This window comes from Amblyraja radiata, chromosome 4 (assembly GCF_010909765.2).
Source record: "Amblyraja radiata isolate CabotCenter1 chromosome 4, sAmbRad1.1.pri, whole genome shotgun sequence".
Taxonomy (NCBI): Eukaryota; Metazoa; Chordata; class Chondrichthyes; order Rajiformes; family Rajidae; genus Amblyraja; species Amblyraja radiata.
The window spans coordinates 78,545,014-78,564,569 of record NC_045959.1 but is presented as its reverse complement, the minus strand read 5'-3'; the positions used below and the strand labels follow the sequence as shown (position 1 = coordinate 78,564,569).

The following is a 19,556-nucleotide window of genomic DNA, read 5'->3' as shown; positions in this document are numbered from 1 at the left end:
CGAGTCTGCACCGACCAGCAATCCCCGCACATTATCACTACCTTACACACACTAAGGACAATTTACATTTATACCAAGTCAATTAACCTACAAACCTGTACGTCTTTAGTGTGGGAGGAACCCGAAGATCTCGGAGAAAACCCACATAGGTCACAGGGAGAATGTACAAACTGGACAGACAGCATCCGATGTCAGGATCGAACCTGGGACCCGGGGATCTGGCGCTGTAAGGCAGCAACTCTACCGCTGCGCCACCGTGCCGCCCTATTCTTGATTATTAGATATTGATATAGACAGCAGGCTCAGACTTGTTGGGCCAAATGGCATCCTTCTGTACTCTATGATTCTAACACAGGATCTGCGATGGGCAGTGAGTGTGTCAACACTAGGTATAAACATAATTGACATTGTCCTTGGTGTTCGCACACTCACTGTATCATTGAAGGCCACATAGTTCTTGTGGAGCAGAAGTCTTGTCCTCCTTCCAAGGACACCTTTCATTGTTTAGAGTCATAGAGTGATACAGTGTGGAAACAGACCCTTCAGCAAAACTTGCTCACATCGGCCAACATGACCTAACTACACTAGTCCCACCTGCCTGCGTTTGGTCCATATCCTTCCAAACCTGTCCTATCTGTGTATCTGTTCAACTGTTTCTTAAATGTTGGGATAGTCCCTGCCTCAACTACCTCCTCTGGCAGCTTGTTCCATAAACCCACCAGCCTTTGTGTGAAAGACTTACCCATCAGATCCCTATTAAATATTTTCCCCTTCATCTTAAACCTATACTCTCTGGTCTCATTTCACCTACTCTGGGCAAGAGACTTTTTTTAAAGTGTGCGTCGACCCGATCTATTCCTCTCATGATTTTATACACCTCTATAAGATCACTCCTCATTCTCTTGCATTCCAAGGAATAGAGTCCCAGCCTTCTCAAACTCTCCCTATAGCTCAGACTCTCTCGTCCTGGCAACATCCTCGTTTAATGTGACATTGCCTTTGCATAAGATTCAGAACAAGATCCAACAGCTTAATATTGGCAGCAATGGGGCATAGTGTCATTAGTAGAAGAACTGTGCTCCACCAGAATACAGCATGTGCCTCAGTCCATCAAGCCTGGGAGTGAAGGGAATGGCAATAGAAGCACTATTGAGGGAGTGAAGGGAATGGCAATAGAAGCACTTGACATAGTGTAAAAATGAGATCCCAACATGGTGAAGATGCAAGCAGGATAACAGCTTTGCTACAAACAAAAGCGGCATGGAATCGAACCAAGCCTTTAATGCTGGTGAGCAATTATAGAGCTAAAAGGGTGTAGCTTCTGGCACATCTTCAAACTCAATAATGATGGAGTGAAGAATGTGAGCAATATAGACAAGGTTCTTATAATTACCTTTAGTCAGATCCATCTTGGCTTCCTCCTGAAATCCCCACAATTAAGTGGTCACTCCAAGTGGGATAATTAATTGAGTGAATTTCGACAAAAGGGTCATTACTTCTCACACGTTAATCGTGTTTCTTCAAATACACTGCCCGATCTGCTGGGTGTTTCCAGCATTTTCTGTTTTTATTGTATATGGTACCAAACATTAGCTCAACGTGGCTAAAGATATAAAGAAGGGTCCCGACCTGAAATGTCACCCATCCTTTTTTCCCAGAGCTGCTGCCTGACCTGCTGTGTTACTTCAGCACTTTATGTCTATCTGTAACTAGACAACATTCCATGTGCAATACTAAGGTTGTGTGCTCCACAACCAGCTGAGCCATGCTGATCCAGTACAATTACAATACTGGAATCTAACCAAAAATGTGAAAATTGTCCAAGTATCTCCTGTCACAAAAGACATGGCATATTTGATGCAATTAATTATCACCTAACCAGCCCCTCTTAAACATCAGCACAACAATGAATGATATTGCAAACAGCTAGTCAGTAGTACTTTTTCATCAATAACCTGCTCACTAATGCAAAGACTTGCTCTTGTCTGTACCGCTTTGTTACAGTCCTCATCACTGACCTAGACTAAATATGGACAGAAAGCAGAACTCCAGATATCAATGGTGCTTTTGACTGAATATTACATCACGCAACTCAAGTTAAGCTGAAATTAATAAAAACCAAGTGAAATGCTCTCCACTGATTAGAGGCATAAGGTCATGTGATAGGAGCAGAATTAGGCCATTCAACCCATCAAGTCTTCTTTGCCATTCAATCATGGCTGATCCATCCCTCCTTCCTAACCCCATTCTCCTGCCTTCTCCCCATAACCCCTGACACCCGTACTAATCAAGTATCTATCTAACTCTGCCTGAAAAATATCCATTGACTTGGCCTCCACAGCGTTCTGTGATAAATAATTCCACAGCTTCACCACCCTCTGACTAAAGAAATTCCTCCTCATCTCCTTCCTAAAAGAACGTCCTTTAATTCTGAGGTTATAAACTCTAGTCCTAGACTCTCCTACTTGTGGAAACATCCTCTCCACATCCACTCTATCCAGGTCTTTCACTATACTGTACGTTTCAATGAGGTCCCCCCTCATTCTTCTAAACTACAGCGAATACAGGCCCAGTGCCGTTAAATGAACATCATATGTTAACCACTCATTCTTGGCATAATTCTTGTAAACCTCATCTGGACCCTCTCCAGAGCCAACACATCCTTCCTCAGATATGGTGTCCAATATTGCTCACAATACACCAAATGCGGCATAACGTGCCTAAATAATGGTGATTGTGGTTGTTGGAGGACAGTCATCTCTGGACATTACTGTAGGAGTTTCTCAGAAAAATGGCCTGGATCCATTTGCATCTTATTCCTTCATCAATAACCTTCCTTTCATCATAAGTACAGAAATGAGATGGTTTGCACAATTTCAATTGCCATTCAGAATTTCTCAGTGAAGTTCCAGCCTGCATCCAGCAAGACTTCATGTTCATAATTTTTAGGCGCCATTTGGCCTGTCACGTCTACTCTGCCATTCAATCATGGCTGCTCTATCTTTTTCTCTCAACCCCATTCTCCTGCCTTCACCACAAATAATTGGATTGGACTTGGTTTTACTCACACATGTGTTGACAAATGGCAACAATATGCATACTGCACAAGTACCAGGAAACATACATTGCCAAAATCTGAACCAGACCTTAGGTTGGTTTTGCATTTGAGTTTACCTGCTATAACAACAGTTAAGGGGCTTCATCCTATCTGGTTGGGCAGCACAGTGGTGAAGCAGTAGAGTTGCTGCCATATAGCAGCAGATAGCCAGATTCAATCCTGACTACGGGTGCTGTTTGTACGGAGTTTGTACGTTTTCCCAGTGACCGCGTGGGTTTTCTCTGGAAGCTCCGGCTTCCTCCCACACTTCAAAGACGTACAGGTTTGTAAGTTAATTGGCTTCAGTAAGAATTGTAAATTTTCCCTAGTGTGTAGGATAGTGCTACCGTGCAGGGATCACTGGTCAGCGGTGACTTGGTGGGTCGAAGGGCCTGTTTCCATGCTGTATCTCTAAACTAAACTAAACTGGCTCACTGCTGAAGAGGTAGGGATGTCCATCTTTCTCCAGATGGGTAACTTTAATTTTACCATGCACAAACTAAACCCATCCTCCTTCACTTACAAATTCCCTCTGCTGATCCCGCTCTATTATCTACCTGACCAATCCCTCCATTCTTGCCTTCATCCTTCATCCCTTGCCCAACAACAGCGGCATCACATGCCGATTACTTTATTCTTACCATTCTCTATCACAGCTGTCCTTCTCCATGCAAATATTTTGACCTGATTGAATGACACTTGGTCTAGACTGGTAACATCTACAATCTCCTACATTTCTTCTTTGAAATCAGTGTAAGTTTGGGCTTCACTGTTGGATTCCTTGAGAATACCAACTTCTGGATAATTACAGAGGTAGATCATCACAGTTCCACACAAACATGATGGCATTACTGCTGGTGCTGTAGGTTGATCCTGTATTTCAAGGCATCAGTTGAAAGATTACATACATGCGTTGTAGCTTCCGGAAGAGATAGTTGAGGCAGGTACTATTGCAGTGTTTCAGAAACATTTAGAAAGATACATGGATAGGATAGGTTTAGAGGGTTATGTGCCAAATGCAGGCAGGTGGGACTAGTCTAGATGGGACATCTCGGTCAGTATGGCAAGTAGGGACGAAGGGCCTGTTTCCACACTGTACAACTCTATGACTCTACGAAGCTCCAATGTTGGCACTCTGGAGTCTGATTCACTGTGTATTGCTGTGCTAAGCTAGTTGATGACACAGCTGCATCAATGGGTGCTTTTAGAAGTAAAATGTTCTCAATTTTTAGCATTAAGTAGGGAATACATCAATCGGACAGCGCATTACCTATTTGTACATGCATGACTATCTCCAACACTGTGATTTTTACCGAGGAAATTAAAAATGATACCTCAGCTTATAATTCTATTTGCCATTATATGGGCTTTGAGCATCCCATGAGATAAAGGCGACAGTACAATCAGAAGTTGTTGATCTTCAATCGTCTGCTCCTATATCAACATTGCCTCAGCATTGGTGATGGGGACTGCAAGCACAGTTCATACATATTATTGAGGAATATGCTCTATGCAAGATCAAAAACTGCCCAATCTAAAACCTGTCAACAGTAATTATGGATTGTTATGTGTAGCATGATTTTCTTTATAATTTGTTAATATCAATGATGCGATTATATATCATTAGTCATTAATATTGTACTTTGCAGTGAGAAGAGAGGAGTCTGCTAAAAATATTCCTATAAGAGATAAGAAATGCCACTGGTATTGAGTCTGCTATTGCCAAGGTTCGCCTCAGGGGCTGGGTCAAAGGAGCAGGAAAAAGAATATGGCTGGTACACAAAATTGCTGGGTAAACTCAGCGGGTGCAGCAGCATCTATGGAGCGAAGGAAATAGGCGACGTTTCGGGCCGAAACCCGCCTATTTCCTTCGCTCCATAGATGCTGCTGCACCCGCTGAGTTTACCCAGCAATTTTGTGTACCTTCGATATTCCAGCATCTACAGTTCCCTTTTGAACAAAATAATATGGCTTCCTGCTTCAGACTGCTGCTCAGTGAATCCTACAGAAAAACAGACATTGCTACGGTAGGATTAAATATTTAATGTTATGAGCAACGAGTCAGATTTCTTCAAACTAATTCAAGAGAAGATAAGTTATAAGACCAGAAAATTCATTTCTGAAGATCATCCTTTAAGATGAGAATTGAGGCAAAGCTGAATAAGCTATTCCAGGTCTTGTCATTAATACTGCAAGCATATGGTGCGACTTTACAGTAATTCTCTTCCATTAAACCTTAGATAAATAAATGGTGTAAAACTGGCAGGATCATCTTTATACATCACATATAACAGACTGAAGATTCAAAGCTACTCAATTTCTATTTCCTGCTAAAATTGAAATTCATTCCCAAAATCTTTGTTAACAAATGTCCTATGTGCAAAGTTCGTCATTTGGCTATTTATATCTACATTAATAAAATAAATTACTAATCACTGCCACACTACACATAATATGCTTGACAACCGCTAATTTTGTGAAAGAGCACATTTTCAGAAAAATAAATTTCTAAAAAGTGTATTTTGTGACATTTATCTTTTTTTTTATCAGTTAAGGTATCTGCTACCCAAAACCATGAATGTACTGAAACAATAATTTACTGAATGAAAGGAAAAATATCAAATTAAGAAAATTCATTTTCCAATCAAGTCCACCAATTAAGAACATGAAAATCTTTATAACTTCTCTAATCTTCTCCAATCCTATTGGAAGAATGAGGAAAAAACTGATTTTTGTGCAGATTTATCTTACATGCCACAATTTTTTCCATGTTTAATATTTCATACATTCTCTAATTCACTTTAATCAGTATCATGTCTCCATCTTTTTTTACTCCTTGGTATATTTCTTGTTTATGCAAATAACACGAGCAGTCAACATTTAACTGCTTCCAAAGAGTAAAATGTGACAACTCGATCTTTAGTTCCTAATTAATGAAAAATGGCCATGGGTTTCAGTCCCTACTCCTGTGCAACATTAGTATTGGTTTACAATATCCTTTTCACTATTATCATAGTATATATTAAGGATGACTTGATGGGGAAGGGTACAAAAGTTGGGACATCATGATGCAGCTGCACAAGTCATTGATGAGTCCATACTTGGAGCACTGTGTGCAGTTCTGGTCACCCAACTATAGGAAGGATGTCATTAAGGTAAAACGTGTGCAGAAGAGAAACACTAAGATATTAGCTGGGCTTGCAGGCTTGAGTTATAGGGAGTGTTTGGAAGGCTGGGACTTTTTTTCTTTGGAGCTTAGGAGGCATTGTGGTGTCCTTATTTTGGTGTACTAAATTATGAGAGCCATGGATGAAGTGGATGCTCAGGGGCTTTTTTCTATGATAGAGGAATATAAAACTAGAAAGTATAGACTCAAGATGAGAGGGGAGATAGTTAAGAGGGCCTTAGTGGCAATATTTGCACGCGGAGAGTAGTCTGTATCTGAAATGAACTGCCAGTGGAAGCTATAGGGGCAGATACATATATGACCAATTGATATTTGGATAGATATATGGTAGGACATGTTTTGAGGACAATGGGCCAAATGCAGGCAAATGAGACTAACTTAATATGCCAACTTTTTGCAAAGGACAAGGTGGGCAGGTGATGGAATAACTGGATTACACTGAGAGCAAATATGTACAGAAAGGAGTTCAGGAGAACACCACTCCCTTTCTATTTCCCTGATATACACCCTTAAGGAACATTAGTGTTTAGGAATGAAGCACTTCCCATTTATGGAAACCTAGGCTTACAATCAAACTCCCCCAGATCAAGCATAAAATATTTAGTAAAGCCCTCAACAAATCTCAGAAGAGCATTGCCTCTCGGTTTAATGTGATATTCTAGTTGCCAGATTCTGTGATCAAGGAGTGAAATTGGCAGTAGCTTCAATTGGTTGAATTAGAATAAAATGCTTTGTAAAGATGGCAATTCTATAGAATGGATTAATATATACTGGGATAGAAATTAATCCTTGGGGACACATTCTAATTACACAAGGTAGTAACTGAAAATTTTGTCCCACTGGAATCAATGAAGCCAAATATTGAAAGTAGAGTTCAATATATCTATTTACCTACCATACCACATGCATGCAGTCAGGGACATATTTCTTGCTCTGGAGTCCTCTAAAGAAATTGAAGTCACATGACTTGCCTGTCCTGGACAAATATATCAATTGAAACAACATCCATTTTGGGTTCAAGCTGCTGACCTCTGTTTATTTTGGATTGTTATTCCAAATTTCAATAAGCTAGCTTTCCTTTTGAACTTTGTTCTCAAAATATTGTTCTATCAAGCAGTTTGAAAGGGGCTAGCAATGATTATGTTATTTTCAAATACATCAATAGAACAAATTCCATCATTTAATTTTAGGTCATATATCATAAAACAAAAAAACTTGAGTTTGACCTTAAAATGTGTCCTGATTATGTTATATTACAGACTGTAATTCCACCACATAATTGAAATAAACACTAGCCTTTTGCCAGTGAATGATAAATGAATGATAAAGTAGGCTAGGTTGCAAAATGTAACCTCATTTTCATATGTTTCATCCAACCATTAAGAATTTGGTCTTTGAACAATGGGCAGTAAGCGTTGCTTTAATTAAAAGGAAACAAACCTCAAAAGGAAACAAACCTCCAAATGGGTAGGTGCATCGTGTTTCTTGCCCAAAGTAGGGGAATCGAGAACCAGAGGACATAGGTTTAAGATCAGGGGAAAGATTTAATAGGAACTTGATGGGTAACCATTTTCAGACAAAGGGTGGAGGGTGTATGAAACGAGCTGCCAGAGGAGGTAGTTGATGTGGGTACTATCCCAAAGTTTAAGAAACATTTAGACAGGTACATGAAATGGACAGGTTTAGAGGAATACGGGCAAACAGGCAGGTGCGACTAGTGTAGATGGGTCATGTCGGACGGTGTGGACAAGTCGGGCCATCGGGCCTGTTTCCACTCATCAGAGAACACATCTGTTCTGTGCCTCCACATATAATCTGTCATTTTATTTCGGTCACGTGAGTGACTGCGTGAAGAGCCCGCCAGCCGCATGTGCGTCAATACGTCGACGCATGGCGCGCGAGTCGCAGCAGATCGAAACTGCTCTGGCAGGTAAGTTCGTTTTATTTTCAGCAGGCCGCTGCGGTACAGCGGGCCTGGAGTAGCTCACGGAGGCGGCCGGTTTTGGGCCGCCGTGGAGGCTCCATAAGGAGCTAGATACAATATTGCGGCTGCCGCCGTTGGAGCTTCGATTGGGAGCAGGCGGCCGAATTTGGTGGTCGCCGTGGAGGCTCCATAAGGAGCTGGGTTGAGATATTGCGGCTGCCGGCATTAGAGCTCTGAATGGGAGCAGGCGGACAGATTTGGAGGCCGCCATGGGGCTCCGTAAGGAGGTAGGATTTCATATTGCGGCTGCAGGCGTAGCCAGGTCAACGATCGCTGCAAAAGATTAGCAGCAGCCGGTGAGTTAAAAATAGCCACGGCCAGGAGCTACCGCCAGGTAAGCTCAGCTGCCGTAGCACCGAGCAATTTTAAACAATAGTTGCTGCCGGCTGAGGACGGCTCAGCTATGCAGCAGCAGCATATGGTGTATGCTTTATTTTTAGGGCAGCTATAAATAGAGTTGGCAGGTTTTTAATAGCGGTTGCCACTCGGTCACGTTTGTGACTATCGTAGCAGATAGCATTCAAAGGTCATGTTTAAGTCTTTGGCAATATAACGATGTATATTATGCCAATAAAGTTTAAATTGAAAATGAATTAAATTAATTACAAAGGACATTAATTACAAAGGACAAATGGTGTAGTGAAATTGGACTTGCCATTGCAGTCCAGAGCTCCTGGCTTAGGAGGTCTTTTTTGAGCTGTGTTTATCAGCCACCTGTGAGAGCTACACCTGGTTCAGGGTGGCGTCATGATAATTTCTGCTCACTAGAGGGGACTGTTGGAGATTCTTTTATAAGAGACTCCAACTATGTGGATATCGATAGAGCAGTCGAATCTCTGATCTAATGGGGATATGCTTCTTTTAATCATATGAACACACTATGCTCCGTGTACCGGAAGTATTAACAGGCGGCTCTAGCCATATGCCTGTGTTAACACCTGGCATGGTTGCAGTATTTCTCCCACTCTGTTGTGGGGAGTATCGGAAAGAGGTAACTCCGATTATGATGCTGGCTCATCCAGATCATATGGGTCCAGAGGCCTGAGGTAGCAACACCTTGTGCAAGGTGCGCTCTATTTCTTCCCCTGATATACTCCGTTGAGGCTCCAGAAGGGAGAAAGCGCTCGGAGCCATTAACAAGAGCAACCTGTCTGGTAAGTACAATAAATAATGATGATTTATACCAACAGCAGGGCACCGCAGCAGTGCGGAAAGCCGACGGCCATTCGGAGTCACTGGCAGCAGCCGATCTGCACAGCTAGTTCCGATTCGGCTCCTTGAGGGAGCAGCTTGGCAACCCCGAGTCGGGGCAAAGCTAAAGCCAAGTCTGTGAGACAAGTCCTGTCGGACGATTTAGAACAAGAGGATTCTGTCCCCACGTCTATGGCAGATGTGATTGGCCGTCTCAACTGAAACATCTGATGGATCAGATGATGGCTCAAAATATGCTCCGTGTTATGGAGGCATGCACGGGCAGTTCGAGTCATACGCCTGTAGCGACACCTGCTTCAGGGTTGCAATATTCCTCCCACTCCGATGAAGGGAGTGTTGGAGATGGTGCCAAAAAAATATGCTCCGTGTTACGGAGGCATGCTCAGGCAGTTCGAGTCATACGCCTGTAAGCAATACCTGGTTCAGGGTTGCAATATTCCTCCCATTCGGATAAAGAGAGTACATAGATACATAGATACATAGAAAATAGGTGCAGGAGTAGGCCATTCGGCCCTTCGAGCCTGCACCGCCATTCAATATGATCATGGCTGATCATCCAACTCAGTATCCCGTACCTGCCTTCTCTCCATACCCCCTGATCCCTTTAGCCACAAGGGCCACATCTAACTCCCTCTTAAATATAGCCAATGAACTGGCTTCAACTACCTTCTGTGGCAGAGAGTTTCAGAGATTCACCACTCTCTGTGTGAAAAATGTTTTTCTCATCTCGGTCTTAAAGGATTTCTCCTCTATCCTTACGCTGTGACCCCTTGTCCTGGACTTCCCCAACATCGGGAACAATCTTCCTGCATCTAGCCTGTCCAACCCCTTAAGAATTTTGTAAGTTTCTATAAGATCCCCCCTCAATCTCCTAAATTCTAGCGAGTACAAGCCGAGTCTATCCAGTCTTTCTTCATATGAAAGTCCTGACATCCCAGGAATCAGTCTGGTAGTGTCGGAGATGGTGGCACAAAATATGCTTCGTGTTACGGAGGCATACACAGGCAGTTTGAGTCATACGCCTGTGACAAAGCCTGGTTCAGGGTTGCAGTATTTCCCCCACCATGTCGAGGGGAGTGTCGGAGATCAGTATGAAGCTGACTCCGAACATGAGTATGTGCCGGAATCCCATGCTTTAATGCATGATGTACAAGAGTCGCATAAGGAAGAGCTGCCTGCTCTTGCCTCTAAATTTGCTGTTCCCTCAGGGACGGGCAATCCACTACAAGAGGAGTTGGTGAGCGACATCAGCTACCTAACATCACACCAGCTGAAGGAGATGTGGTCAGACAGGGTCTGCAAATGGAACTTTGCTGAAGCTCCAACAAGCAGATCTACCCGGGTTCAGAGACGCTGGCAGGTAAGGTCTCTTTATTAACCTCCGTAAAACTCCGAAATGGAGCAGTCTGTCGGCCTAGGTTTGGGTTTACTGGCAGCATGGGCTGTCTAGTATATTTTCACTGTCTCTAGGAAAGATCAGGTTGATGCAGAGACATTGGCAGGGTGCCTTGCATAGTAACCTCTGTAAGTTTCAAGTAGGAATAGCTTGGTTACCCTGGTTCAGGGTACACCATCATGGAACTGGCTGGCCGTATGGGGCATATTGACCAGGGGAGCACTGCCTCAACATCTGTAATTGAGGTTATCAGGCTGCTCAGTAGAATGAAATAATTGAAATCTCCCTCAACTTCCTCTCTGGGATAGGTAATTGATTGATTGATTATACCTTTAATAATCCTTTACAGGAAATTACAGTGCCACGACAGCTTCAAGACAGACATAACACCACACATTTCCTCAAATAGCTTCCATACTTAACAAGTTAAAATACAAGTTAAAATACAAGTTAAAATACAATTAATGAAAAAAAGTGCAGTTATTTTTGGGCATTATATAACCTTATAGCAGCTGGTAAACAAGACTTCCTATGTCTCTCAGTTTTGCACATTGGTGCAATCAGTCTCTGACTGAAGATGCTGCTCTTGATCACCTTCAGGGCATGGAGTGGGTGAGTGGGGTTGGTCATTATTGAACCCAGTTTGTTCAGAGTTCTGGCCTCTGCCACCTGCTGGACCGTTCGTTGCTCAGCCCCGACCACTGAGCCGGCCTTCCTGATCAGCTTGTCCAGTCTGTTTTTGTCCGCTATGCGGGCGCCATCTCCCCAACAGGCCACAGCAAAAAACAGAGCACTGGCCACCATTGAATGGTAGACACTGCACAGTAGGGGTTGGCAGATGTTAAATGACCTCAGCCTCCTTAAAAAATACAGTCAGCTTTGTCCCTTCCTGTACACCGCCTCCATATGGCACTTCCAGTCCAGCTCACTGTCAAGCTGCACACCAAGGTACCTGTGGTTAGCGACCACCTCCACCTCAGTGCCCTTAATGGTGATTGGTGTTGCTTGAGTCCTCCTCCTCCCCCTCCTGAAGTCCACAACTATCTCCTTGGTTTTTGTGGTGTTAAGATGGAGGTTATTGTGTGCACTCCACTCCACAAAGTTACTTATTATGTCTCTATACTCCTCCTCATTGCCCCCTTTAATGAGGCTGACAAGGTAGCTACCACAAGGAAGCTGGTCTGGCATATAATATTTTTATCTGACCTGCAGGTTCATGTTGTGAATCAAAAATGTATTTATAATAATCTGTAGGCTCTCAATGCCAGTATTCCTGATTGAGTGGCGGGTCGAAGAGATTGTGTTGCGCACTCTGCCGACTCAGACAAATGGTTTCAGTCAGAGGACTGCGAAGCAATTCCTGATTCAGGCTTGCATTATGCTAAATTCCACTCTGAGTAAGAACGCTGCGAATTCGTGGTGACTCTTATAGTCAAGAGTTGACAGGGAACTCATATTCCCACATCAAGGGGAGGCTGTGTTTTCAGCACCAATCATAAGGTTCTGGTTATATGTTATCCGTGAAATGTATGAATAACTAGATAATGCATCTTCCGCGGCAAGAGAAGCCAAATAATTTTCCGTCCGTATGGTCAATAGAGGAACGGTGGTTCCAAGTGGAATCAGTGACATCTCACAGAGGATGAGTGGTCTGGCCAAGAACAAGAAGGGTATATTTTTGATTCTTCTCAAGATTACAGAAACATGGAGCATGCCGAATCAGGTTAGGATTTGGCTAATCTCATCATGTGTTTAGTTACCCAGTTTAAGATGGATGATTGGCTTTCAGCAATTAACTGATTCAGAGAATTGATCTTCAAGATATATACTTTGCCATATCTATACACATGAGGCACCGATTATCTGGAGTTTTGATAACAAAGCCAGTGGTGGAAGCTAATGCTGGCCTACTCAGATCAAAGGGCATTGTGTCATCGAGTTTTAGATAATTTGCAAAATTTTCTGCTGATAAAACTTAGGGGTTACCCCTTGCGATATTAAGAATGAGGCAACATGAAATTTAATAGTGCCAATTTTGCCTATTCATTCAGGCCATGGTAAGGCAGCTGAAGCAACTCCTATTTACTCGGTCACGAGTGATGGCCGGGTCAGCCTGTCTTCTCGGGCAGCTAGCTCTGCACGATTGTATGGGAAGCTTGTGAACAAAATATATGAGTTACTTTTAAATGGAAGTAACAGAGGTTTGTGTGGCTTTCAGTTTGAGCCTAGAGAAGCGTTTATGTGATAGCACAATTGACACGGCTTGTGTTGCTTTGTCATGCTCTATAGTACCATAAGTGGGACAATAAATGATTGGTTATTCACCCGCTGTTCACTAACGTTATGCAGGGTGTCATTTATATGGCCACTCTTAAAGCCTACACTCATTGTAGTGTACGATGTATATCAGTAAATTATTATGCAATTATTCTTCTACTGTATTCCTAATGGGAGCAGTATTTTTAAGATGATTATGCTTTCAGTAACTGATCTCAGCACAAAGAACACAGTCTTTACTCAATGTCTGGCTCAGTCTCTGGGTCATAACTTACATTAGGGTAGCTTGTTATGGGAATGATCTCATAAGCAAAATGGACATGATTGCGTACATTTGAAGTTGGCAGCATACCCACCAGAGCAGAGATTAGGGGTGTCATTAGGTATACAAGTGCACTGAGCTTGCTAGTACCTATGAGATGAAAGATAGTTTCTTTATTGTTATTCAATAGTCTCAAGATATTGCTGATGGCTCATTAGCTTCCAATAGAATGGATAGTTCCCTTTCATCATACAGCAAGAGGTTTACATAGTGCGTGTTAATAAATTATAAAATTTGGTTGAATATGTCTGGATATTTGCAGATAGAATTCTGCACAGTGTTGCATGAGTTATTGTCTAACTCAAAGTCAACTGGGACTATGGTCCGGTTAAGAACAATGGCCATGTATGCAAGTTCGCATCATGGTATTAATAACCCATGTTTTTTCTACCATTAATGGTTTATCTGTTTAAGTGTTTCACACAGATTGGGTTACTGCATGAAACCACAGAGCTTTGAAGTCTCCACATAGTCACGCACGTGACTTCAAAATAAAATAGAAAGATTAAACAAGAACTTATCGTTTGAAGTTTGATCTTTATTTTATTAGAAGTTGAAGTGAGGGAATACGTGCCCTCCACTCCCTACCCTACTTCTCATAAAGATCATTCTGTAGGTCTAAGGTCGTTAATCTTTCTATAGCTTAAGTTCAGCAACTAGTCTGTGGTTTCATACAGCTGCTCTGAAGATTGACGCGCATGCGGACTGGCGGGCTCTTCACGTATTCCCTCACTTCAACTTCTCATAAAATAAAGATCAAACTTCAAACGGTAAGTTCTCGTTTAATCTTTCTATTAATCTCTTTAAATACCTTGTTTTTGATTGAGGTGTTGTTTTTTGCCTTTGAAATAAAATGGTTTTCAATCTTTTAATTTTTGTTCATCGATGTGGAGATTCAGAGCAAACCTCTGACATGGACAATGTGCTGAGAACTTATTATCTGTTGTCTATGGATAAAAATAAAAGAAAGTTGTTTAACTCCTGAGGAGATTTTCTTACTCCTTATCAAATTAGTTTTAAATTAATACAATTAATCTCAATTTCAAAAAGCTGATATCAAATGTCATCTGCTTGGACATCCATTTCAAAGCCTTTGTAAATTTCCTATCTTCCTTCTGTGCATTTCTTCCTGTCACTGCTGTCACAGGACAAATTCAGCAATGCTTCCTTCTCTGTGATTGCCTAAAACAACAGACATCCAATGAAAGGAACATGATCTGAAGATTATTACAAATTGTAAGCACCATTCTTTATGGAATTCTGTCAAATAAATCTTCAGGGATAGAGAGCTGACTTAAAGACGTGTGAGGCTTGATGTAAAGGAAACCAATAACAAATATGAACATAATACACAGCATTCAAATGCAATGGATTATGGGCTAAAGGGAACTCTTTTGAATACATTTTAAATTCTTTAAAGGCTAATGACTTAAATATACACTTGACGTTTTCATGGAAGATCAAGCAATCCACAGTCTTATATCATCTAGGTCTTTAATCTTTGGATTCACTTTCAGTTCTGACCAGAAATTGGTGTTGAAAGTTGCACTCTGCTGGTAACGTGAACTATGTTAATAAACATCAACGAAAGAGGATTATTTGTAACATCAAAAGATTATTCATACTAAAACCTCTTACATTGCCTGAAGGATTGCACTGACTAATGTAAGCTCGTGTTTTAATACTTACACTCCAATTGTACTTTGGAGCTGGAAGTGGTTCCAAAGTATCTTTTGTAGAAAAACACAAGGAAAATGTTTAAACTCTGGTGTTAAATAGGCTAGAGAGGGGAAACTGTTTTTATGAAAAGATGGCTGACTAACCTGAGGCTACAGGTTTATGATAATTGGTTAAAAAAATTGCCTGAGGAGGAACAAGTTGAACAGTTACATGGATTGGAAAGGCTTAGAGGGATATAGGATGTGGGCAAATGGGACTACCCCTCAGATGGGGCATTTTGGTTGGCATGGATGAGTTGGGCTCTTGGGCCTGTTTCTGTGCTGTATGAATTTAATAGAGCAAGAGAATGCATAATGAGATGCACCAACCTAATTAAAGAAAGTCAAAAATTCTCAGAGAAAATGTTTTCTTACCCCTATAACTGGAAAGTGCCATCAATGGATTGGGCACTGTATAATTCTGCAATAAAGATCATATGTGGTTGCAATGACATCTTAGGTTCCCAATTTAAAATGCATTGATGAGACCCCAACTGCAATTGGAATTAGCTTGACTGCTGAAAAATATGTGTTGCTGAAATGGTGAGCAGAAAAGCAGTCAGAGAGTGCAGAGAGGCAATTGTAACTGAGCACTGCTTGCTGACTCCATGTTAAAGTGGGTTAGAATGACTCCTCCAGTATTGAATTTCAGAGTGGCTTGTCAAAATGTTTTTCACTTTCTGTCAATAATTTCTTTTGAGTGGCTTCCGATTTACCATCAAGCTGAGTGGCTTCCGATTTACCATCATGCACACTAAGCCCTGTCTGATTTTGGTGTTGGATCATTTACACACTGTGTCTATTCCACTTACATTCCCTCCTCTCCCCCCCCCCCCCCTTCCCGCAGAAGATACAAAAGCTAGAAAGCATGTACTACCAGATCAGAGCTTACTTCTTCCCCACTGCTATTGGACTGCTGAACCGACCACTCATAGGCTACGTGCGTGGTCCCGATCTCACAACCTACCCTATTGCGGCCTTTAAACTTTTTTTATCTGCATTTTCTCTGTAGCTCTAACACAGTTACACTATATTCTGCACTCTGGTTATTTTTATCTTTGCATTACCTGTTGTACTTGTATACAGCTTGATTGTATTCTTGTATGGTGGGTATGGTTTGACTGGATTACATGCAAAACCATAGCAGGCATACCGTCGGATTGCATGGCAACTTCATTTGGGAATAGCTGAGCCCAAAACCGCAAGAAATTGCAGAGAGTTGTAGATGTAGCCCAGTCCATCACACAGACCATAGTTCCAATCACTGATTGCATCTAGACTTCACGCTGTCTCGGAAAAGCAGACAACATAATCAAAGTTTTTTCCTGCCCCAGTCATTCCTTCTTCTCCCAGCTCCTGTCCAGCAGAAATATAGAAGCTTGAAAAGATCCACCCACCTGACTCACTTACAACTTCATCCCCCTTATCAGCCTTATGAATGGTCCTTCCATGTGCTAGGTTACTGTCCAATTCACCTTGGACATTGGACTCTGTTTATGAAAATGACGTGCTACACTGCACTAAAATGCTGAGACCGAAAATCTGTACTCTGTATATTCCCTTTTGGTCGATCTATTGTGCTTGCGTTTGACATTGTATTTATGTATAGTATTATCAGAACTGTTTGGATATCATGCAAAGCAAAGCTTTTCACTGTACCTCTGCACACGTGACAATAATAAACCTAAACAAAGTTTGGCAGTAATAAAGTACTACTAATAAACCAACAATAATTATGGTGGGGAAGATCAGAGTCAGCACTTTGTGTTTTAAATAGTTTTATCATGCAGTAACATTAACAATTCTCAATCAATAAAGGGCCTGTCCCACTGCGGCGACCTAATTGGCGAGTTTAGAAGAGTTTGCCCTCGACTCATACTCACAGCATGGTCGACAGGAGGTCCTAGGAGGTCTTTGTACCTCTCTTTCAAGCTCGAGAGTAGTCCCCACGTATTCGAGGCCTCAGCTAGGTCGCGGCGTATTTTTCAACATGCTGAAAAATGCCCGCGAGTAAAAAAAGGTTGCCATTTTTTTACTCGTAGGTTTAGTCGAGGTAGGTCGTAGTAGGTCGGCATGTTATTCGAAGGTAATCAAAGGCAATCGAAGGTAATCGAGGGTAGTCAAAGGTAAAGCTCGTTGAGAAAAAAAGGTAAGTAAACCGACCGGTAATTTTAAATGCCCGCTAAACTTTATTAAAATTTGTATGGCTTCTTAAAAGTGTCTCCACTCCTTCTTCCCCCCCCCCTTCTCTCCCCCTCTCTCCCCCTCTCCCCCCCTCTCTCCCCGCTCTCTAAAGGACTTACTGTAACTGTGCCAGCCGTCTTTTACCTTCCTTTCATCGCGGGTGTGAATTTCAGACAGCGCTTCCCCGCTTTCCCTGGCCCCCGCCTTTGCGATGTGTTTGTGTGTGTATGTGTGTGTGTGTGTGTGTGTGTGTGTGTGTGTGTGTGTGTGTGTGTGTGTGTGTGTGTGTGTGTGTGTGTGTGTGTGTGTGTGTGCAGACAGTTTCATCCTGACGGTCGATCCAGCTCGAAGTTTTTCAGGCGAGTGCCCTCGAGCTAGAAGGTCGAAGACGGACGCTGAAAAGTTTGTTAGTAGAAATATGAACCATTTTAAGAATTTAACTCATACTCTTTGGTATATTTGTATTGTTATTTAAAAGTGTTAACTTATTGATGCTATTATCTTTAGACTTTTGAGAGATACAATGTGGAAACAGGCCCATTAACCCACCAAGTTCACGCTGACAAGCAATCACCTGTACACTAGTTTTACCCTACACACTAGAGACAATTTATAATTTTACCAAAACTAATCAACCTACAAACCTATACGTCTTTGGAGAGTGGGAGGAAACCGAAGCGCCTGGAGAAACCCACGCAGTCACAGGGAGAACATGCAAACTCCGTGCAGACAGCACCCTTGGTCAGGATCAAATCCGGGTCTCTGGCCCTTTAAGGCAGCAACTCAACCACTGCGCCATTTTGGTATGCACATTCTGATTGTTTCTTTACGCTTCCATTTTTAATACATATGTGGTATATTTAAAACAGGATATAGAGGAGGATAAAGTATCTACATACAAAGGAAATATGTTATAATGAACTGCTGTACAATCCTGTGTGCATAGTGTTTCCTCGGTCCTGTTTATAATTCTATCAATACCATAAGAGTTCCAACATCAATACATAGACCTGCAATAGGAATTATTTTTGTGCAGTCTTTGAGTTTGTCTTTATCCAGTTTAAGAGTAACAAAATGATTCGAGCTTGCTAAAACATAACAATAAGAAATAAGTAATATTAGACTAATTGGGACTCGTTGGGTCCCAGCATCACATGGGAGGGCTGGTCTCCCAACGCAATATTCTACCTCTCCACCAATTCCAATATTGGTGGCCAGTGGAGGGGGCTTTCTGGAGCGCTAGTATGGGTGTTGTGTGCTGAAGGGACTGGTTTCCAGCGGGCTAATATGGACATTGTGGGCCTAATGGATTCTCGGCCTAGCGGCTCAGTCACTCAAGCCTGTTATGCTGGCAGCTCACTCACTCACAGCTGGTGGGCTGGCAGAAATTCCATTTCAAGCAGGGGTCAAGGCCACCAAATTCAAGTGCAGTTTCTTACCACTTCAAGCAGGGTGCAAGGCCACCAAATTCAAGTGCAGTTTCATACCATTTCTAGCAGGGTGCTAGGCCACTAAAGACAGTGAGTTGTAACCTCTACCTCCTCCATCTTGCAGAGACTGAGCCACACCCACACTTCTGGGTTTTACAGTCCCTCCCCCTCCCACCAGAAGGGGCGTGGCCTTCATGGCGTGATTGACAAGAGAGAGAATCTCAACATTTTTTAAACACTAATAACTCTTTTATTTTTCATCGGTGAGAAATATCCTTGGCACCTGATGAGCGGAGGGGGACTCTGAGTAAGATGGCCTAAAATCACAGCCGTACATGGTAGCGTTTTATCTAAAATCAATATAAACGCAAACAGGAAGTGATCATGATTAGACTTTTAATTATATAGAAGGCAAGGCAACTTTAATTAGGCAAGGCAACTTTAATTAGGCAACACAGCTTTAGCATTTCCAAACCAAAGGCAACACAGCTTTAGCATTTCCAAACCAAAGGCAATACAGCTTTAGCATTTCCAAACCAAAGGCAACACAGCTTTAGCATTTCCAAACCAAAGGCAACACAGCTTTAGCATTTCCAAACCAAAGGCAACACAGTTTTAGCATTTCCAAACCAAAGGCAACACAGCTTTAGCATTTCCAAACCAAAGGCAACACAGCTTTAGCATTTCCAAACCAAAGGCAACACAGCTTTAGCATTTCCAAACTATATTTTCAAACCACATTAAGGGCA

The 19,556-nt window shown here is 42.1% G+C and overlaps 1 protein-coding gene across 3 annotated transcripts in view; it reads right to left on the bottom strand.

Annotated features, from left to right (window-relative positions):
- Positions 1-19,556, bottom strand: part of nkain3 (sodium/potassium transporting ATPase interacting 3) — a 492,740-nt gene that overhangs the window by 20,318 nt on the left and 452,866 nt on the right. Inside the window, exon 6 of one of the 3 annotated variants that reach the window (XM_033019792.1) lies at positions 17,511-17,521. The exons of the other annotated variants lie outside the window; for them this stretch is intronic. Coding sequence (XP_032875683.1) covers positions 17,518-17,521 — 4 coding nt within the window. The 3' untranslated portion in view covers positions 17,511-17,517. Of the gene's footprint in view, positions 1-17,510; positions 17,522-19,556 lie in introns of those variants that run through there. 3 annotated transcript variants of the gene reach the window in all.